Genomic DNA, 23,875 nt, shown 5'->3' on the forward strand with positions numbered 1-23,875 from the left:
TATAAAGAACAGGAGGTAATATTTTTATTAAGAAAAACAGTGTATATATATCAAGAATAACATTTGTAACACGTTTTTACAAACATATATACGTTACAAACTATACATTATGGTCTTAAGTTTATGTTTGACACATTGCTACTAAAATGGTCGGTAGATATCACGTGCCTGGGTATAGCCCATACTGTCAGCAGTTGTTAGAAGGTTAACTTTCAAGGTCCCCTTTTGTGGTCCATATTATCATTTGCCATGGGAAAAATGGAATATGATGAAGAATATATATGCAATGTACCACGTACACGATTAATTGACTAATAATTTCTCCCAAAGAATTAGCAATGTACATATCACAGCCAGGAACTTTGATTTCTGCATGGAAGCTGAAAACGAAATAAAATTTCGGGTGAATATCGGGTCAGAAAGAATTCAACTTAGTATTCACCATAGATAAAAAGTCAAGAGCTTTTTCTTATTACTCAATAATAAAAGCCAAACGATGAATATTTTGATACTTGAAATATACAAAAAAAAAAAAAAACGAATGACAGATGTAAAATGTGAATGGATTTTTCTCTCGCATTTTTTGAAATGCATAACAATAAACTATGCATTTGTCATCATACTAAATTTTCGCATAAAATTATAAAAAATTTAGAAATATACATGTACATATATATATACATATATATATATATATATATATATATATATATATATATATATATATATATATATATATATATATATATATATATATATATATATATACATATACAATACATATATAAATGAATCCGTTCTAAAAAATCAAACTACTAATATGTAAGTTTAAGACCTAATTCTAGTATTTGAAAAACAAAATAGATTAAAACCTAAAAGTTAACATAAGCTACATAAAACATCAAAGCAAAGTTGATAACCGCCCAATGGATATAACACAACTTACAATTTATTCCCATTCCTAATGAGATGATGCAGTCTCTTTCATCCGTGCCATCATGACAATCTAGCTCAAAATCACATTTCAGCGAATTAGGAACACAGTGTTGCCGACTTTTGCACACGAACATGGAATCATTCAAACAACTTTTCATATCGAAATCTGGAGGGATTTCTAAAGAAAGAAGAAAAACAATTACTAATACACGGCGTAAAATTACTGCAACCTGCAAAGAAACGAGAAGAGATAATTTGTTTTTGAGCTCTTTGGTTTAATAAAAAATATGCTAAAGGGCATTACCGGGACATGTGACGTTGTTACAAAAGAAAGAATCAGTGTCAGATCCGTTACAAAACCGTCCACCATTACTGGGCTTTGGAGCATTGCAGAGCCTCGTTCTGGTAACGTTGGCACCACCACACATCACCGGACATCTGGTCCACCCAGTCCACATACTCCAACCACCATGGACTACAAATGAAAAAAAAAATACTAGCCTAATACTACCACATAGCCCAACTACGCTACAGAACAAAAAAAAAAATTAAAAAAAATCATACTAGACTAAATCTGACAATACCTCAATCACCATGGACTGCAAAACAAACAAAAAATAAATTACACTAGATTTAAACTGCCACACATCTTAACCATCACATTTATGTGCTACCAAAAATCCCTTTCTAGACCAAGTCTGTCAATACCTTAACCACAATGGGCTACAAAACAAAATCATTCTAGACTTTAGCTGCCACATACACGAATCAGCATGGGCTTCAAAACAACAAACAAATCACACTAAGACCAACTTTAAAATAGAGTCTATTTGATCTCTCCCAACTAAAAATGAAAAAGTTAGTTCGGTAATGATTTTTTTCCAGAAAATTTCAGCAATTTTCAAATGAAGAATATATGGAGATAACGAATCTTATTCAATATCAGTCCATAAAACAATACAAAATAGGAGCAGAGCAAACACGGACCTCTAAAACATTAAAGGTGGATCAGTTGCCATGGAGGATTGAGCATCTCCTGCTGACCGGTCACACCCACTATGTGCTTCTTTTCATGATCGGGAAATAACGAAAAAATCCGTCGTCAATTCAGTGTATAAATAATGGACTAACAATTACATGTAGTATGAAAAACGCCAGTCAAAATTTGACTCAATGATAAATTGTATTTGCTGAGAAGGTTTTTGTATCAACCATAGAACTTAAACAAGACTGCTGATATTCTTGTTTCATCAACTTGTTTGTCAATAATTTATCTCGTTTTAGAAATTGTTCATACGTAGAGCATGCTCTTGCGTATCGAATCAACTTGGATATAAAAACGCCGTATGCAGTTGATGAAGATATATTGCTACATAAGTAAGGGAAATTGACGATAGAAAAGTTAAAGTCATCACGTTTATCATAGAGCTTAGTTATTAGATTACCAATAACGTCTTTTTCAAGTAAAACATCTAAGTATGAAACAGATGTGTCAGACTTTGGAATGCATAAAAAATTGTTTCCTTTAGGTTAAAGAGGTTTTAGTCAGGGTATTTCATTCATTTATTAAAAATAAATTGAAAATATAAACAGTTTTTAAAAGATGGTCAAGGCTAAATTTTGTAGTAACGTTCCTGTAAAACTGAAGGATTTCAACAAGATTATTTCTTGAAGTACAAATCTTACACCGTATCAATTAATTCCATGCCTCTAGGGGGTGCTGAAACTGTAGCTAATTTGAATGTAATCAACCCTAAGTTTTAATTAAATGGTGTTACACCATTTCTAGATTGCAAAAATCTGTTGATTTATAAGAACTGTCAAGTGTAGCAAGAAATTTCAACTTTACATGATGCTCATGATCAGTTTTCAACGAGATTTAAAGGATTGGCATTTGAAAAACACATTGAAGAGGCTGTTCTTTCGTTAAAAATTACCTCATGGAAACCCCAATAGGTATAGTATTGCGTAACTGTGCACTAGCCTATTAACATTCAACTAGAACGACTAACTGCAAATGCATTCTTTCATAAGAATCAGCAGATTGAATTATTATCCCCCTGTTCCTCTAAAACTGAAAAGCAGGATCAAGTTTAAAACTAAAAGAACAAATTCATTACTATTATCTTTCCGAGGTACATTATAGAGAAAGAATTCTTTAACTCCTGAAAATCGATTTTCTCATTCTAAATAAAAGAATTCTGGGATTTATATTGCCCTAAAAGTTTTTGTCAAGATCTCTTCAAAGGTGTAAATATTAAGTTAAAATGCTTTCAAAAATATGAAATTTTCTACAATGTACTTTGAAATCTAAAATTTTCTAAGAAAGTAAAAATAAGTTTACGATTAAATTGCTTCCTTTCAAGTGGGTCCAAAGAAGAAGAAGAAAAGAAAAAAAAATTACATTTTAGGTGTTTTTCTGATATTCAAAATATTGCTAGAGGTTTGAATACATTAAAGAAATTATATAATAGATCTGATCGACTAAAAATGAAATACCTTCTAACTGTCACTCATTACTTACTGGGACAGGTTTTGTTGATAAAACACTCCACAATTTTGGTCAGAGTGTAGTTAGCTGTTCTACCGTCTGGATATTCCCACTGTTTGTTACGCCTGATTGAACCAAATCCACAGGTCACTGAGCAGGCGCTCCACGACCCCCACTTACCCCATCCACCAACGGGCTCAGAGGTTGAGATTTCAACTGAAAAATCATCATAGTAAACCTGCTGTACACTTAAATCTTCAGTATTTTCTTATAACTTGACCTTATCAATTTTTATTCCTATATAAAAAGTGGCCATGAAGTGGCATAAAAAGGTAAAGAGTAATCATGATAAATATACATTGATAAAACAACAAAAAATGGTGAGAAGAGCAAACACAAAAATCAGAAATGTCAAAAGGGATTGCCATGAAGTAGTAAGCATCCCTTTTCTTCATACCCACAATGTGCTCTTTGTCAAGATCTGGGAAACAAAAAACATGTTGTCAGTTTACATCATAAAAACTAGAGGTAATGTGCATGGACTTGAGCTTTCAGCTCAGGTGAGCCAAGGCTTTGTCTAAATTCAACCTAAACGAGGATTGTCTTTGCTAACAATGATATTGTATCGACCACATAATTTGCAAAAAAATTTGGCTTTCAAAGAGATTGGAAAATCCCTTGTATCTTCAAATTATTTGCCAGGAATATGCCTTGTTATGCCTTTGAATGGAGATGATAAGGTTATAATACGATGCAAATAAGAGAAGCTGACTCTAGACAATTTGTTTCAAAAGTCATCATCTTACAGTTTAGATCTTAGTTTGCCATCAATGCATATTTCCAGTTAAACGTCAAAATAGTTTAATCTTTAATATAAATTTCATTTGTGATTTAATTTTAGATAAAATATACTGTAAAAATCAACGTCTGTATAAATAAAAAATAATAATAATCTTAATTCATGTTTGAGAATTTTATTATTATCCGTGTCATAATAAAATGATTTGATTTATAATGAAATCAAGGGGAATAAGTTAAAAATGTTAACATATTTTTCTTCATTTAAGTTTCAAAACTGAATCTCAACGTTATATAAAAAATTCAATATTTAATAACAGCAAAACATTCCCTTTTTTTAAAAATATAATGGATGAAAATACCAATGCTAATAACAATCTCATATGATCAGAAATACGAAATAATAATTGATACTTTTTCTAACCAGCAAGACAAGTAATATTTTGTTTGACAAACCACATTATCTACAACTTTCTAGTTAATATATTTGAAACATCCTTATAAAAGCAAACTGAGTTCACAGCACTATTTTTCAGTTCAATTTTTTGGTTTCACGATTCGCTAAATTGATTCCTTTTGTCCATTGAAATCAAAATAAAGTCGACATCACAAATTTTTGCATCTTTATGCTACAAGAGTTCTGTAAATAATGACAGGTAATGATATCTACTGACTGTGACGTATTTGACATGTCACATTTCACTTCCTCTAAATTTGACTTACCTGATTGGAGAACGATTACACTGTATAGACAGAGCCATCCAATCATCACTTGTCATGTGCCTGTAAACAAACAAAACCAGTCCTTATTTTAAAACCTTTGAACAAAGCCAGCGTTATTAACGTTCTAAGATTGTGTTTCACGATTGTTGTAGCTTAAATAGAGCGCCTCTCCTCTCTCTCTCTTTAACAGAATTGATTTGTGTCTTCAAATGGAGTATTGACGACAAATCGATTTTATTATTCATACCCTCCTATGCTTAGAAGAAATTGAGATTTCAGTTGTTTTTTAAACGGTGGGATAAAAAGGATGAACTTTATAGCAATCATTTTTTTTTATTTAGTAACATGCACATCAGCTTGTACCATTCACTTCAAAGATGAAATATAAACGATCATTACTTAATTATATAGATAGACTAAATTCTTTTTACTCGTTGACATAGTGATCTTTGGAAGCAACATGGCATGAAAATGAAATAATCACTAGCAATTTCGATCAAATGACATGTTTAAGGTTAAACGAAGATTACAAAAAAGTCTTAGCTAGATGAAGCATATGGAGATAACGAATAGAATTCAATTTCAAAGTCCATAAAACAGTACAAAATAGAAGCAGAGCAAACACGGACCTCCAAATCATCAGAGGTGGGATCAGGTGCCATGGAGGAGGAGCTTCCTTTGCCTACCGGTTACACCCGCCGTGTGCTCCTTGTCTTGATAGGGAAATATATGATCAAACATAAAAGTAAAAAAAAAAACTACATGTAAAAAGGATTCTTCCAAAACGTACAAGAAAGCCAGTTTCTATTATTATTAGACTATACAAAAATGCCAAATGTTTGGCCATAAAATAGGAATGTTTCTCCTGATACACGTGTATCTTTGATGTCAATATAAAGAATTCATTTGTCCTTATTTAATAGAATGCAATCAAATTTAACTCTTTTAATGTACACTTTAGACTATGAACACAAGAGAGGTCTTCAGCATACTAAATAAGCTTCTTCTTTATAGAATGTCTAAATTGGCTTTCAGACAGAAACAGAACCCATTCAAACACATCTTCCAGAGTGTGTGAACAGTTGATCTCTGTAAAAATCTTCAAGAAAAAATAAAGATAAAAAATAACCAAGCAATTACTGAAAACTGAAGAACATGTCCAATTTCCGTCTTACAAATTTGAAAGTTCACAGGCTTTCCACTAAGTACATTTATGTGATATTAAATCATAGCGTGCATTTCAACAGGCTGATCCGAACTGACACCAAGATGAATTGATTGTGAGGCCGATAACATTGGCCGTATTTGTTTGAAGAATCTTCTCATTAATTTGACATGAAATCGCACTGAGTAAGATAAAACCTCTTTTATTTGAACGATCACGAAAAGCTGTTGGCCAAAGGTTTAGAAGAAGACGGCTTAAGGGTCTTTGGTTGGTCCTCGTGGTCTTCTCTCAAACCCGAGCCTTCTCAAGTGTTCTATCGAGACTCATTAATTTCATCAATAATAGGACTGGATCCCTCAGTATCCTTTAATGGTGGTCATTAAGAAACTAATAACCCGATATATTTGTCATGTAGTAGTTATGGATTTCGTGTTTTTTCCTAATAAGGGATTCAGGTTCAAAAATACAAAGAATGCTATTCATTACCATTTGAAGCAATTGCAGTTTAGTAATGTGTTTTTTATAGTATAAAAGGCAACAAAATATATATGTATTGTGAAATATGTAAAAACTAAAAACAATTAACTTTAGCTTCAGATTTGTCGTTTTAGTTGTTTTCACGTAAAATTTCATTTTATAAACAAGTGAAATCAGTGACACAAATAGTAATATGAACACATAATTTATAACCTGAGATATGCATTTGTAATTAATGTAAGATGCATGCTTCCAAGATTTAACACTTCTGGTATATATCAAATGTCTTATTACCATGTTTGAAATACATGATAAGTGTTAAGAGCCCATGTTACGAAAGTAATTACTCTTCTCTTACAGTTGCAGATGTTTATTATGCTTTTGTTAACCAAATGTCAAAATAGACATTAACTGTAAAATAACTGACAGTGGCAAAAGACACTAACTGTAAAATAACTGACAGTTTCAGTAACGTCCCATTAGTTGAGTCAAAATAACTTCCACGAAGACATAAATTTCAATGCATGCATTTTGGCAGTGGACCTGTTGCGTTAAAAAATTATTACATGTATATCTCTGCCACATGTTCCAGTAAATTTGGTTATATTATACTAACTGCCACATATGATCAAAATGTTTTCAATTACAGAAGATCAATTTCCTTTATATACTTATAAAAATTCTCTTGGTTTCTTTAACTTTCAGCAAATAAATTGTCTGGACCAAGAGGTATATTATTATTACATGTACAAATCCAAAGCACTTACCGGGTAAAATTCTAACAACCGCATTTCTGAAAAATTCCATTAAAACGCATTCATTATCATTTTGAAAAGTTTCAGAAAAATAAAATGATAAAAAAGAACTCATTATATCAACCCTATATAAGATATAAAGCTAAATGTAGATTTGAGGAGAAAAAAGGATCTAGCAGCGGACAATATAACCATTGAAGTCTCTCTTCGTACATGCAAAAGTCAAATCTTGTCGAGACTTTGAATGGAACCTTATACGGTCGATACAATGACCTTGTCAGTAATACAATTTATCACTGAGTCAAACAAACGTGTTCATACTAATTGTTAGTCCATTATTTACACACTTTTGACGACGGATTTTCCATTATTTCCCGATCAGATCATAACAAAGAGCACATGGCGGGTGTGATCGGTCGTTAGAGGATCTTCACTCCTCCATGGCACCTGATCCCACCTTTGATATTTTGGAATTCCGTGTTTGCTCTGCTCCTAATTTTTTTTTCGGTGTTTTATGGACTTTTGAGCTTGAATACTGTTGTTATCTCCATATATTCAACGGCATAGGGTGAATAAAACTTTACCTTGTTTAACATCTGAGCAATTTGTTCACCTTAAGTATTTTAAATGTTATCCAAAATACGAGTATTATAAATGGTACAGTTTTGATGTAATTTTCCACATCTAATCTTACTATTGCAGCATCATTATAAGTAATTTCTGTAACATCAGGAATAATTGCCAAATTATGACAATTTTCATAAGTTTCAATTGTTGCCAATGAATATAATTTGACATGAAACTCTTAATTTCCCATTCATCATGTTCATGCAACATTTCTCATGTAATTTTATGAGTTTAAATTATCTTACAAATGTGCAATTGTTATTTTTGACATTTTAAAATGTCTTATATGATTGTATAAAATTTATACTAAAAGGGTAATCAGAGACTCAATTTTTCTTATTTTCATTAAATAATAATCTTTTTATACTTAAATTACGTACTCAGCTTTAAAAAAGAAGAGTTGAGAACAACCACAAAATACAGGCTTGTTTATGTAATCGATATTAGTCAAGCAAAAGGATTGTTTCCATAGAAGTATTAGTATCTCTCAGTTTTATTTCTAAACATCCACATTTATCACGAAAATATCTGTTTTTGCATATTATAAAAGGAAACGATTTCTAGCAGTATATACAATTAAAGTTAACAATCTATTGGTTGAAACACAATTTAAATACATCATTTAGTTTTCTGGCATATAGCAAAAACTTGGTTGATGTCCTATATCATTTTGCAATGCTATATCATCATACTTTTGCAGTTAATTAAGTCAAGCATGTACAATAATGCATGATTTAACAAGTTCAGTGACGATTAAATGTTTTTCAGTTTTAACATATTAATTAGATCAAAAGAATTCTCTTCTACCCTGGTGACTAGGTGCAGTTCATGAAATAATTGACTAACCATACTGAACAAGTATCCTCTTGACATTAATTTTAGACAGGAAAAAATTATTCGTGAACTTTAAGATTGATCTCAATAATTGTTTAAAAATCATCACATCAGTTCATCATTATAATTTCATTAAACTAAATTAATAAGGTAAAATATTGATGAAAAATGTGCAAGTAAAACTTCATTATTATAAGACTGGAATAAGAAGTACTAGTATTTTCTATCAAGCGATCAAAGTCTCTACAACGTATTAATTAAAAAAATAGATATGCACAACTTCGTTGCTGTTTCATCACTGTTTCATACATAAAATTTAATAGAAGTTTTTAATACTTGATTCTTATAAGCGCTAGAACATGAATGTTTAACATCAGAGAACATAGAGATGATAGAGGTAAGATAAAAAAATGTCAAGGAAGTCAATGTATAAGACTGACGTAACAACTACATGTAATTCATTAATGAAGTCGAGAACCGTGATCCAATTTAATGTCCTCAAACCGTTAACTATATTTGGTCGATGTTTGGCAAGGTTAACCAAAACGATAATCATCTGAGGAAGAAACGGTCGTTAAGCTAATACGATAACGTGAGAATCAAATATTAGGGATCAGCTTTTTCGATGAGAAAATGGCAAAAATCGATACAAATGACCCATAAAAACAAAAAAGCGAAAGTTTCTAGGGGTTGGGTTTTTTTGCGTTGGTCATTTGTAAAATCTTTAGTAAATATTGGTATTTGTTTCGAATGTTTATCAAAGTTTTTTTGTTTTCGATATAATGAATCATGTGCGCTAGGAATCATTTAAAAGTGGTCTAAAAGTACTTTTATAAGCTTAATTAAACATAACAAAAACTCATTATATTTGAAGATTGGGAGAACTTCCAAATTCCAAAAATAAATGGTTCCTAAGAAGTCGAATTTGTTGATGGATAATTCTTGGGATTGACTATATTAACTTTAGCCATCCTCAGTGGGAATTTTAATAATTACATTGTATATGACTAGAGTCTAATAGTCGAAAGGGTGAAAGAGGGTGCAAGGCTTAACTAAAATCTACTTTTTCGTCTTTGTAAAGATTTACAAGTATAAAACTTCAAAACACATTTTGAGCATAAGCAGGAAAGAAGTTACAATAAATGAATTTAACAATGAATTCTCATCTACGTGAACAAAAACATGATCTATTTATACGTTTTACACATTTATCGCAGTGAGTAATATATTTCATCTTCAAGATCCGTCGGTTTGAATTAATATAAACATTTAAATACTTGTATAAAAAATACTCATGAAAAAACTATGAAAATGTGAACAAAAAATATAATATCTGCTATTTGTTTTGTTATTTTCTGGTAAATTATATTCTCCCGTATTTTTTTGATAAGTATATTTCATTGGAACATAATTATGCGATACTATTTGCTAAAATGTTATACATTTTCTTAATATTAAAAAAAATGACAATTTAACATATAAATAAACTGTCATTCTTTTAAATGTGCAAATGATTTTTGTGACAAATAGAGTGACAGTGATATTATAATCACGAAGTTTTAACCGTATTACTTGATTACATTTTTCTTTAGTGCATTGTGTTTTGATACGACCCCCGAATTCTGTCAGACGATGTGTATTGCCGCATACGTTATTTTGTTTGCTTTTCGAGATTTTAATGTTGTTATGATGTTAAATTAATTGTTATCTATAGCTTCCTATATTGTATACATGATCACATAATTAAAACGGTGATTGTTTAGCGATTATTCGGTAAATTGTTACCTGGTATGTTTTCTCTTTCGCCGCATGGTTTGTTATTCCGGAAGTGCGGTTTCCCAGAATGCATTTTTCTTAAAATGTTAAAAGTTGTAAGCGGCGATTTATTTAATTAATTGTATGTCAATCTTCTTTAATTATTACGAAATTTATTTTGTTTATAAAGTAGTTATAATATATTACTTGTTTCTATTTTATGGTGGAACATGTGTACAACTTTTTGTAGTCGTGGGAATAAGGTTATCGCGTATCGCCTGTGATTGGTTGTTGATCAGGTGCGCGATGTTTCTGATTGGTTATCGTATTTTACGTCATTTCGTAGTATTTTATGACGTATATATAGTAAGAACGAGAGTTGCAGACAGCAGAGTAGACAGAGATTAGATTACAGACAGTAGATTACACCAGTGTAAAGGTGTGTGTTTAATTTAGTTTTTTTTGGGTTAAATAATTTGATTAAGTGGTGTGGGGGAAAACTTTATTCAGAGATTGAATAATATTTATTTACCAGTATATTACTGGTGTGGATTTTCATGATTACTGGTTTATTACCAGTTTAGGATTAAACTTGGGATTTTAATAGGTCTAAGAGAGTTAGACTTGCACATGAATTATTTAATTACTGGATAAGACTCCAGTTATAGAGGTTTTTTTTTATGAGTTTGTGAAACACCAGAGATTTTGTGAAATGTTGAACAGTATTGTTTTGTTTCCTGTTAAATAAATTTATAAACTTTCAATGGAGTTCTTGACTTGTTGAAGACAGTCCAGTTAGCGTATCCGCACGTTACAATTTTGGCATCCACGGCGGGATCTGTAAAATTTACAGATCCAGTGATTGAATTCTGTACCTCTAAAAAAAAGAAGTTTTTCATGTACCTGTAAGTTACAGGTTATTTAAAAGAAAAAAAAAACATTTGGTATACAATACTGTTTACTTGCATCATCTTGGTGTTTTATGTACAAGTTATTTTACTTGTTTACAAAGTAACTTTATGTCATGGGTTCTAAGAGAAAAGCTCGTAGTCGCGCGGCAAGAAGAAGTCGAGATTTGGAATCTCCTGTAAGCAGACACATTGAAGAGGATGTGCTGGTGGGTAGAGACTACAATTCTGACGCATCTCAATCTGTCCAGTCTGAAAAAGAAGAAAGAAAACGGATTGAAACACCTGCTAATAACACAAACATTAGCACAAGACTGACAAGTTCTACTCCACAAACAAATGTAGAGTCCGAAATTTTTGCAACTAATGCAGGTAAATTACCTGCTGCAGATCATACATGTTTAGTACATACCCTTTTGCAACACAATTCAGGTGATGTACCTGTAACATCCAAAAGCTCGTTTACACCAGTAAGTTTTACTGATGTAATACAGGTACCCAGCACACATACTAGAGCTCCTACTCCTAGCTCTTTGACAAATGTATATAAGGGTAACGGCTCAGTGCACTCCCTATTTTCACATGAAGTAAGTGCTAGGCCACCATTATTTTTGTCAGGTACTCAAGGTCCAGCAGCTTCACCTTTAGTTGACTTAAGCAGCACACTGCCAGATCATTTACAAAACTGCAACACTGGTTACTTGACAACATTCTCAACTGCAAATTCTGTACCTCACAATCATAGCCCTTCAATGACCAGAAGTACTTTCATGCATTGTCAAGAGCCACTGCACACAATTCAGTCAGGGCATGTACCAACTAGTTCAAAACCTTATTGTAATGTTGGCACATTAGGACCAGTCAATACAATGCCCAGTACACACAATACAGGTTATGTACCTGTCATATCTCATACTGGTCAGTTTTTACCAGTTTCCTCATCAGTCAGTACTCTACCTGCTGCTTGTACAGGTCATATTCCTGTTCCTACATCTTTAGGTAATATACCTATTGTTTCAAGTATGGGTTTCCCTTCTAATTACCCATCATCTTACGCGGTCCAGAACGCCTCTGCCACAAGCTGTGCCTTTGGAAGAAGTCAAAATGGTGCTCAAAACAACAACACCAGTCATGGTTTTCAAAACTATCTGGCGCCACCTAATGATGCTCCGTTGCAGATCCATAATGATAATGTGTTGCAACCCTCTAACATTGCCCAGCTAATTCAGGCCGAGGTGGAAAAAGCAGTACAGAAACTGTCAGCCAAAATGCAGCATGCTAGGCCAGCGACCAACAAATTTCAGTATGAAGACAATTCTGACTCAGACCTGGAAGATACAGAGTCCAGTGATGCTAGATCTTCAGTCGTCTTTCATGAAACCAAATCCAGAGATTCCAGAGTAAAGTTACCTCCCTTTAATGGCAAAGAAGATTGGAAAATTTGGTACGCAAGATTTGAGGAGATCGCAGAAAGGAAGAGATGGGGTGAAAAACGAAAACTTGACGAGTTATTGCCACGTTTTCATGGGGTAGCAGCCGAATTTGTTTATGGCCAACTAACCAAATCTACTCGAAGAAACTATAGGAAACTGACGGAGGAATTAAACAACAGGTTTCGGGTTGTCGAAACTAGAAAGACCTTTATATCCAAGTTTAGTAAGCGGCAACAAAAACCTGGAGAGAGAGTGGAGGATTACGCCGCTGAATTAAAACGATTGTATGACAAAGCACACCCCAAGAGAAACTCCGAGACGCGAGAAGAAGATCTATTACGAAGATTCTTAGATGGTCTAGCAGACGGCGATGCCCAGTTTCATGTCGAATATGTCAAAGAACCAGAGAATATAGACGAGGCCGTCCTACAAGTAGTAAATTTCGAAGGGACTGGTCGAGCACAGAAAAACAAGCAGAAAGCTGTGAGACAAATCAAAGAACAGAAAACTGAAGCCAGAAGTGAGGCCTTTAAGAAGTTTCCAAAGGGAGGTCAGATCAAAAGTACAGCAAAACAGACAGAAGAACAACAAAGAAATAATGACTTGGAAGTACAGCTGCAAAAGTTAAGCAAGGAGTTAGAGTTTTACAAGCAGAAATATGGCACAAAAGAGGAGACTGAAATTTTAGCAGATAACAGGACCAACGAACTACAGCAAGTGACAAACCACATGAAAGTCGAAAATGGTGACAAAAGAATACCTACTATTGTCTGTTACTGCTGTAAACAAAATGGACACTATGCACGGGAATGTCCCCTGAAAATAACGCACAACCAGACTCAACAGCCTGTTGTTAGACCCCATCCTTTAAATGGCCATTAGCCATTTCTGAGGGTTGAGGGATGGCTACAAAGATTACTACTGAGGACCGACAGACGGACAGTAGAGACTCTACAAAAGAAGAAAAACTAGATTCAACTACAAAATTAAACAGATTACCAAATACAACAGGAATTTATCTAGAGGGAACGGTGAATGGGTATTTTGTTCATTTTACTACAGATACTGGAGCTTCCACCAGTATTCTGTCTCACAGAGTTTACAAGAAATTAAAGGATGATAAAAAACCTTTGTTGATAGGAAATTCTCAACTCCGAGGTGCAGGTGGGGCAAATATACCTGTTTATGGGTATGGATCCTTTGAAATTCAAATTGGAGAAGTAAGAATAGAGAAACAACTTCTGGTAGCAGACATAGAAGACGATGCTCTGCTTGGAATGGACATTTTAATGGACGAAGAAAGTAAAGCCGAAATTCATCTGGACAGAAAAATTATAAAATTTTATGGACATGAAATTCCATGCATTTGAAATGATGATGAATCGAAATTGACTCTTAGATCAGCTGACCAATACACTATACCCCCTATGAGCGAAATGCTGATTCAGGCATTTGTTGAACGCAATCATGAAGAAGATCAAGAAAAATTGTTCCTTTTTGAATCTTCACCAGAATTTACAGCTAAATCTTCATTGCTTGTGGCGCCAGCAGCGATTGATATTGTTAGGAAAGTTACAGTACCCTTGAGAATCATGAATCCTCTGGAAGAAGCAAAAACATTGTACCAAGATACAGTTCTGGGAACTGCTGAGGTCTGTTTGGAGGTATCAAGATTGGGTTTACATGTAGCTGATAAAAACGATGTCAGAAGAGTAGCTGAAAATGGAGAGGGGTTGGAAGGTCAAACTGAAGAGGAATCTTTAGCACACTTGACAGATCTGTATGAGAAGTCTGTAAGGAACATGTCCAAAGGAGAGGCAAAAACCTTGCTAACCTTGCTAAAGAATTATACAGATTTTGTTTGGCTCTTAAATGAAAAACTTGGAGAAAATGAATGTCCAAAATTTAAACAAGTTTATGTAGGACCTTGCATTGTTACAGAAGTTTATTCTGACTTAGTTTTCAAGCTTCAGCTTGACGCCAGAGGAGAAAGTCGAGTTGTCAACCACAACAAGTTGCTGCCATATCGAGGTGATGACCCGCCCAAATGGATCCAGAAAGTTGCTATGGAGATGAGAAGAAATCAAAATTAGACTTACCATTTTTGTTATTCTCTGTCATGCCTTTGCAGCCTACAAATAACAAATAAAATAATCTATTATGAATACAACAAGAGAGTTGTTGTTTATCATGTTCATATTTACATGATGCAAGTCTAACTATTGGTTTAAATAAATGGGGTATTCTTCTGATTAGAATTTTATAGCTATTAAGAAAGTATAGCTATTTTTGTATATAATAATGTCATATTATTTTTAATATAAATTACATGGTAAATTCCATGTTCCTATTGCAGAGTATTACCCTTTATCAACTTGCAGGATGTCGTTGATGCCCATAGACGGCAGAAGAGGCAGAGTGTGGAATTGTGTGGTTTGCCCGTACCGAGGAGATGAGGTCTGTGCATCATGGACCAGAGGAAGGTGAACGCCTGAATATATCCTATCGGAAGAAGTCTCCGCCACCTCCCAGAATGAAATCAGTTGTTTATCAAATGCCCAGAAGACCATCAGCAAGGAAACCAGAGCCGTACCGAAGACCATCTCCCCTTGAGAACCTTTTCAAGCCTGAAAGAAAGAGTAAAAATGGACATTAACTTTGTGCTAAGTATATTTCCCCTCAGATAAGTTAACTTGTTATAATATTTCTTTTATTGATAATTGGGAAGTAAGGTTAGGATTGGGATGGGTGGTGGACTTTCTGTGTATTTTTCATTGTAACTTCGAGCATTGGTGGTTTATTTTGCTTGAATTTGTATGTTATCATATTACCATATGTTATAATTGTAATGATAGTTTGATGTATGTACATTGTATATACTTGAGAGTGTCTGAAGTAATAAGTTGGAGTACTTGAATGTATTTTGAGCAATTACAATCATTTTGAATGATTGAGAATTCATATTTTACTTGATGTCTTTGTTGAATGACTTTCATTGGAATTGGTAATTTATTTATGAATCTAATTATCTTTGAAGACAGTAACTTGAGAAATTGATCTGTGTATACTTACCTTAATTATTTTTCATGAGAGCTTAAGATTAGTAACATGAATTGTGTCCATCGGTATCCTCTGTTCTGATTAACTCTGTAAATGAAATCAAGGAAGATTAGGATATGTTACTTGAGTAACTAATTATAGTTATGCTTATGTACCTTTGTCTCTAAATTATTAGCATTAGCAAAGTACATTGTTATCAGTTGTTAGCATTTATGTGCAAGTACAGATGCACATATTTACATGATGTTATATTTTTATACTTACGTTGTCATGTTTTCATGCATTGTTGTCATATTTTCATATTTGCATTGTTGTTATAGAATCATCCTTCCATATATTGTTACATCACACTTTCATCTTGATTTGTGATCATCTTTTCATTCTTGCATTGTTGACATTTTTTTTTATTGTTGTAAAATAAGTCCAAAGGGACTTGGACAATTTTAACAGGGGGCAAAATGTGACAAATAGAGTGACAGTGATATTATAATCACGAAGTTTTAACCGTATTACTTGATTACATTTTTCTTTAGTGCATTGTGTTTTGATACGGCCCCCGAATTCTGTCAGACGATGTGTATTGCCGCATACGTTATTTTGTTTGCTTTTCGAGATTTTAATGTTGTTATGATGTTAAATTAATTGTTATCTATAGCTTCCTATATTGTACACATGATCACATAATTAAAACGGTGATTGTTTAGCGATTATTCGGTAAATTGTTACCTGGTATGTTTTCTCTTTCGCCGCATGGTTTGTTATTCCGGAAGTGCGGTTTCCCAGAATGCATTTTTCTTAAAATGTTAAAAGTTGTAAGCGGCGATTTATTTAATTAATTGTATGTCAATCTTCTTTAATTATTACGAAATTTATTTTGTTTATAAAGTAGTTATAATATATTACTTGTTTCTATTTTATGGTGAAACATGTGTACAACTTTTTGTAGTCGTGGGAATAAGGTTATCGCGTATCGCCTGTGATTGGTTGATGATCAGGTGCGCGATGTTTCTGATTGGTTATCGTATTCTACGTCATTTCGTAGTATTTTATGACGTATATATAGTAAGAACGAGAGTTGCAGACAGCAGAGTAGACAGAGATTAGATTACAGACAGTAGATTACACCAGTGTAAAGGTGTGTGTTTAATTTAGTTTTTTTTGGGTTAAATAATTTGATTAAGTGGTGTGGGGGAAAACTTTATTCAGAGATTGAATAATATTTATTTACCAGTATATTACTGGTGTGGATTTTCATGATTACTGGTTTATTACCAGTTTAGGATTAAACTTGGGATTTTAATAGGTCTAAGAGAGTTAGACTTGCACATGAATTATTTAATTACTGGATAAGACTCCAGTTATAGAGGTTTTTTTTTATGAGTTTGTGAAACACCAGAGATTTTGTGAAATGTTGAACAGTATTGTTTTGTTTCCTGTTAAATAAATTTATAAACTTTCAATGGAGTTCTTGACTTGTTGAAGACAGTCCAGTTAGCGTATCCGCACGTTACAATTTTATAGAAAACTATTTTGACTTGATGTCTAATTTCGTCTAAATATTTGTAAATGCTATATCAAAATGTGACGAAAGACAACGTAAAAAGCTAACATAACAACTACATGCTGACCAAAGTTTTTCATACCAATCATAAGTCACTTATCATATTTTTTGCTCAAACCACGAAAATTTTACTCTCCGAAAATATATAAAAAGCCGTCAATATACACAATCGAATTGTCGAGTTGAAGACCATAGCAAATTTACACAAATTTGGAGTAAACCAAAAGAAAATATACGACGTGTTTACTATCTTGTCAGATGTCTTTCTTAAGAATGTGTATTCTTCTGCACGATTAGTTGTCCTTCACGATTTATGGTTGATTTGAATTCAATTAAGATTTGAGAAGTTTGAAAGCATTACGGGATTAAATCTCAGCTTTGTGCTAACGTAGTCAAAGTTGTTTTTAGAAGATATCAAATAACAAGTAAGTGAACAAACCAAATCTTCTTTAAGAAGAAAAAACAGTCATTTGTTCACAATGAAAAATCTTACAAGCACTTTTATAAATCTAAAAATATTACTCAGATTCGAAAATTAAGCCGAGTTAGGATTTCATGGGAATAAAAATAGCGATATGTTCTCTGGTGAAATTTGTAATTTTCAAAAAGAAATTTCTTCTACAAATAATTAAGAAAAGAAAATTACATTCAATTAGGCCGTTTTATATGTGGGAAATAATGATCCATTCGTTTACTGCTGAAATATATTAATATAAATCAAGAAAGAAAACTATAGAGCAAATAATTTCTACAACTTGGTAGATACATTGTATATTTTCTATTATATAACACCACTTCATTTGTCGTTATATTACAACGAAGCATTTTCTTTTATATTCAATATTTCGTATATTCTGTTACATAACACCGTCTTTATTTTCTAATTCACTATACTGTAGTATTTTTTTTTCTATTACAATTTAGTATTTTCTGTAATATTAATATAATCCCTTTAATATCACACTGCAATTATTAACTCACCTTCACCGGGATACTCATCATATATAACGGCTACAGCCGTACTGTCCTTATATCTATCAAACTAAGGCTACTTTTGACAATACATTATTGTGTCAAAGGCGTTGATTTGTCAAAATCAAATTAATCCTTGACCTCTTACACAAATCACAAATAAAACTATAGTCACACCTTTTTTGTACAACAGGCCTTTGAACAGTTAAATATCTGGGATCTATTAAATAAGTAGCGTCCAATATAAGACTGGGAACTCTGTAAAACTTATATTGATCGATACCGACCTTTGATTAATCTATTATGTGGATACGTTAATTGATGAACATGTTCATTCGATCAGAGAGATATTAAAAACTATACAATGAGATCGATTCGTTATCGCTGGCAACTGTGCCTCATTCTTCGGATTATTCTGGTCGGACACGCGAAAAGATACGCGCACATTCTCATTGAATCGTCAAGGCTTCTTTTACTATTCTTTAAAATATGTGATTAACGGATAAATGTTTCTGTTCAGTAGTTGCTTAGAGAAATTGTGTTCTTATAACATGATTAAGGAAAGATGGACATTTAATAGGTTCTCAATATTAGAGTCTATATTTGAAGATTTATGCTTTAGAATAAGCAGCTCTTCTTTACATTAGCTGCGGATTGTCATATTAACGTTGGAATTATATGTAATTTTGATTCTGTGGGGAATTAGATAGAAAAAAATCTATCGATTCTTGATGACTTCAGAATTAATGCATTTTTGTAGAACTCTGGGGGCAACATTTTCAACGATAGCGAGATGATGTGAAATAACAATTAAGTAGTTCTACGTCCATTGAAGCAGGTCATGATGCAAATTTAATCAATACACACAAATCAAGGTATTCAACGAAGATCTCAAAAATCAATATACTTCCCCTGAACACGACGTGCAACAAACTCTCGAACCAGAACAAAACGTTTTCTTTCTTTTTCTTTTGTGAAAGCACCGCGTGTTTTTTTGTTTTTTTGTTTTTTTTTTTTTTTTTTAGATTTAAAATTTTTTACTTTTCTTTTTATTTTAATAATACAAAATTCCCTTACCTTCTTTATAAATATTTTCTTGTTTTCTTGCCTTTGATTTGTTGGCATCCGGTTTACTTTTCACATGAACTCCTCTACATCTGCAACGTTATAATAAAATGTTCAAACAACTAGCACAGACAGTCGAACAATAAAAATATTTTGAACACTTGGTAACAGTTTCCTGGCAGAATTACATTAAACAACGTTCCATAATGGCAGAACTCTTAATATTCCTCTTTGCTTCCAGATCACGTCATATTTGTGGTAGTAAACTGCTTATGACTTGGGAAATTTATTGAAATATGACTGCTTTCTATCGAGGGGAAAATATAACGTTAAATAGCAACAGATGGCGATACGAACAGGAAAAGATATTTACATCTGGGTTGCGGGAGCATTATTGATGTAAAAACAAAACATGCCATGCTGATTGTTAACTTGTGAAGCACAAAATATGCAATCTACATTCAAATGACAGCGCTGTGTGCTGTGCTTTCTTGTGCCAGATGGCCAAAATATGTCGACCGCCAGATACAATATAGCTGTATTCAATGCCTACAAGTATATGTAATTGAAATCGATATTAAAGTAATCTTGTACCCTTTTGACATGACTATCCTTTTTTAAAATCGTTCTTAAAACGTAATCATTAAGAAATTCAAAATAATATTTTGCAACAGCAGTTAAAAATCTGATCAGGTGATATTTCACAGGCGGCAATTAAGCTTTAGAAAATGTAGTTAGTGATGACTAAAACCTTTGCAGACGAATACACAGATCGACGAATTCTTTATTTTAGAAATAGAAAATATTATGTTTCTCGGATTTAGTAATTAATAAAAAAACTGTTGAAGTTACAGCTGCCTCTAACATGTCTGTATTACTCTCGCTTGCTTATATGACGAGATGAAGCTTTGAATATACATGCATGTGTAACTGTCCAACGTTAATAGTTCTCAGTAAATGTCTGGAACGCGTTGATTAATTAACAAAGTATACATAATTATCCCTCTATACACATTATGCTAATTACTTAGATTAAACGGGAATCTGCTAATTATTCTAGTCCCATTTAACAGAAAGATTGTTTGAAATATAAAAATTGAACGACAAAAAGCAATGCAGCATAAAGCAAAAGTTTATTGATTATGGCCCTCAAACTAAATAAAAATAATGTTTCTTAGGAAGCTCTAAAAGAAGTTTTTAAAATGACATTGCCGCATTTTAGAAAAAAAATAAAAAGGCTTCCTTGGCAGAAGACATTGCATGTACATTTAATCAAGTGGAAGCTAAACTACTATCAACTACTAAAATTACCAAAATTTTTGCTTCTATTAATTCATTTCAATCGGACCTGTAATGAAAAGATATCTTATTCTCCTGATACCGTTGAAAATTGTAAGCATACGAGAAATGATTTACTTTTATTTGACATCGTTTGCAAATAAAATCTGTCAAATCTCGTTTACCCCAAATCAACGTTTCATTAACAAGAACATTAGAGGTTGCACATTGAAAACCGCATTTCCTACATGCATTTGTTTCCAATAGTTCGACAACTTGTTTTGTAGACATCAGTATTGGAAAGTTCTTGTATATGGTTGTTTTTGCATATATCTTATTCTTTCATTGTCTATTATTATTGTTTTTAAAATAAAGGATATTAAAAGAATATAAACAACTTTTTTTTCAATATCAATTTTCTTTACACGTGTTAGATGGGATTAAAGTGTAATTAAGTTCCTTCCATTAGAAATCATTATGCCCTTTTGTTGAATATAAACACAATCACACATTTTGCTTGCTTTCTTTCACACAGAAGTTATAGTATTTGTTTAAATAAACAAACGGAATGTATTTAATACAAAAGTTAAATATATAAAAACAGGTGAAGTGTTCCATGTATTAAAGATATTTTTCATATGTGATTACTTTTACAAATTGTTTATAATAGAGTTAGGAATCCCCAAACACTGAGTTTAGCAACAAATGGCAATAAAAAGTTTATGAGGAGTTGAATAAAAGATTAGAATAGAAAATCTTATCTTATTGTGTGTCTCTGATGACTATGCAATAACACACTATGATACCGTCCGGTGCAATTTACAATAACAATATATGCACATGCATGTATCTTGGAAAATTAATAAGCATCAGCTGCATAAGGTACATCCAATAAAAAATTCTAATTAAAAAAAGACTATTATGTTCAAGGCACAACAGTAATCACCTTTGCAGTGTTTACAGTTTGTTGATCAAATTATCAGTAAAACTTACATGTGTATTTTCATTCACAATGATTTTGAATGCAAACGTCGACTCAAAACACAGGAATGATTGACATTTTTATCCATAGCAGAAAATAGCCTTGCAAACTACAGACAAAATATTTTCTACCGGAGATAAACAATGCCAAGATTATCATATACACATTTCAACTGCTTGATGTGTTGAATAGTCAGACATTCTTAAACAAGCTCTTGCAATACACCAAGCATCAAAGTATAATAAAATATCTCTGCTATCAAAAACAAACACATTGTCGATATTCTTAGGAGATGTCTCTGTGCTTTGTTGTGCTAAAGAATTACTTGTAAATCTACATTTGTGAAATATTTTTGCCCTCTAAAATGCATATGCCATCACTTACAATCTTAATTATTAAAAACGACTTTGTGTCCATGACGATTCTTGATTATATCTGATCACACTGATTGGAAGGTTAGAATCTCTATAACTTTTAAAGTAATCTAATAAAGTCTTTATGTAGAGAACAATTAATATTTTACATATTATACTTTTCTCGTAAAAAAAATCGTATGCAACACACACTCAATTTTGAGGAATACAAGGATGATTCATAAGCATCCCCACTGCCAAGAATTTACGATTGCAATAAATATTTCAAATTCAGCTGGTTATCAAGCAAACGGAAATTTAATTAAAAAATATATTTTGATTATTTTTCTCGAAGGCTGGCATGGATTATAGCTGGAGAATATACCAACTTTATGGTAGGTAAAGGAACAGAAAAAATACCAAAAATGTTTTGATTTACCACAATGTAAAAGAATTCATTCATCTTTTATTATTATTGATCAAGGGAGCTCCCCTACGATAATTCTTGCAATCGGTCGTTTATTAGGCAATCATCATTTATCTCATAAACATTTCCTATTAATTTTACTCACTTACAATAACATTGGCTCAGCAACCTGAATAAACTGCTATGCCCCCAGAATATGACATCATTTTGATCTTCATCCAACTCTCTTCACATGCAAAATGTTAGACATATTTCTTTGATCCTTTCAGGAATAAAGAAATCGCACATCGCTCAGAGGCAAATTCATCTATATGCCTCTTTGATAAAGACATCAGCGTAAGAAATGTACATTCATTTATCATCTTACCTTTTGGCAAATGAAGAACCGTCTGCTCTGGTGATTTTCAAAGATGGCTAAACAGAACAATATTTTGTTTAGACTGAAGTACACTGATTGAGTTTTCAGTGTGAACTATGTACCACACGCGGTTGTTTATAACACAAGATCATTCATTACGGCCAGGATTCTACGGCTTAAAAATGAACACACACAAATCAATAGCACAAGATTCTAATTAATTTTTGAAGGAGGCAAGCGAAAACAGCGTCAAGCAAGCCTCGATCTCCAAGTTTTGTCCTTTACTTTCGATTCTTTGAAATCTAGCCTGACTTCTCCTGCCTGCAAGACACTGAAGATTGGTGATAACTTATCAATTAATTACCGCGTTGTTAGACAAAGAAAGTTCTCCAGTAGGTCCAAGAAAATGGGTTCCGTGTCCCAGACGTGATCCGACAATACGATTTCTCTATATTTTCTGAATTCAGTCACTAGTTGCTTTGTGGTTCTCTATCGATTGAATGCGATTATCAACATATTGGATGTAATTTCCAATTACTGGGTTAGCAGTAAACTATCAGGATGAACAAGCTCGGCTATCATAAGAAGCAACAAGGGACCATATCTGCTCTGTTGAGAAGCTTTAGTCTTTGTTCGTTTCCAGCTAAGTTAATTATTTCACATTTCCAAAGAATTCAGAATACTTATGTAGGTTATGTAACTAAAGACCCCCAGTCGAGTCATACTTGTAATAAATGTAAATGATGCCTGCTGAGTAAAACATGCTTTCTTTTCTTTTTTTTTTTAAAAACATTGATAAGATACTTTTAAAAAGTTCATGACTATTCCTAGAGTGGGATACTTGAATAAAATTTGACCAGTTGTAACATTTTTATTGTTCAAGAGAATATTTCTAAAAGATATTTTTCTTCATTATT

At 32.6% G+C, this 23,875-nt stretch overlaps 1 protein-coding gene and 1 long non-coding RNA gene across 5 annotated transcripts; both read right to left on the bottom strand.

Annotated features, from left to right (window-relative positions):
• On the bottom strand, positions 1-23,503 carry LOC134229767 (thrombospondin-2-like). 4 transcript variants are annotated; one of them, XM_062711560.1, is made up of 7 exons: positions 22,968-23,501; positions 19,573-19,652; positions 4,949-5,008; positions 3,461-3,643; positions 1,241-1,411; positions 947-1,114; positions 1-380 (listed from the first exon to the last, which is right to left on the bottom strand). In XM_062711560.1, exons 3-7 carry the CDS (start codon positions 4,992-4,994, stop codon positions 304-306), a joined length of 645 nt encoding a protein of 214 aa, XP_062567544.1. In that variant the 5' UTR covers positions 4,995-5,008; positions 19,573-19,652; positions 22,968-23,501; the 3' UTR covers positions 1-303. The 4 variants fall into 4 exon arrangements, with proteins under 4 accessions (XP_062567544.1, XP_062567545.1, XP_062567547.1 ...); XM_062711561.1 differs by lacking the exon at positions 22,968-23,501 and adding an exon at positions 19,749-19,921; XM_062711563.1 differs by lacking the exon at positions 19,573-19,652 and having other exon boundaries at positions 22,968-23,503.
• Positions 11,246-16,198, bottom strand: LOC134229744 (uncharacterized). Its single transcript, XR_009984225.1, has 4 exons — positions 15,975-16,198; positions 15,267-15,529; positions 15,002-15,034; positions 11,246-11,721 (listed from the first exon to the last, which is right to left on the bottom strand). It is a non-coding gene; the product is annotated as an uncharacterized LOC134229744 (long non-coding RNA).
• Positions 23,504-23,875: the final 372 nt, after the last annotated feature.

This window comes from Saccostrea cucullata, unplaced genomic scaffold, assembly GCF_032062105.1.
Source record: "Saccostrea cucullata isolate Sc308-1 unplaced genomic scaffold, CSIRO_AGI_Scuc_v1 ctg287, whole genome shotgun sequence".
NCBI lineage: Eukaryota > Metazoa > Mollusca > Bivalvia > Ostreida > Ostreidae > Saccostrea > Saccostrea cuccullata.

What these genes read in the sequence shown, in the direction of transcription:
- LOC134229767 (XM_062711563.1), bottom strand. Translation starts at nt 4,994, where the DNA reads ATGATTGGATGGCTCTGTCTATACAGTGTAATCGTTCTCCAATCAG. An exon ending in TGTAATCGTTCTCCAATCAG is followed by an intron (nt 3,644 to 4,948) that starts GTAAGTCAAATT and finishes ATGATTTTTCAG; the next exon opens with TTGAAATCTCAACCTCTGAG. An exon ending in TAACAACGTCACATGTCCCG is followed by an intron (nt 1,115 to 1,240) that starts GTAATGCCCTTT and finishes TTCTTTCTTTAG; the next exon opens with AAATCCCTCCAGATTTCGAT.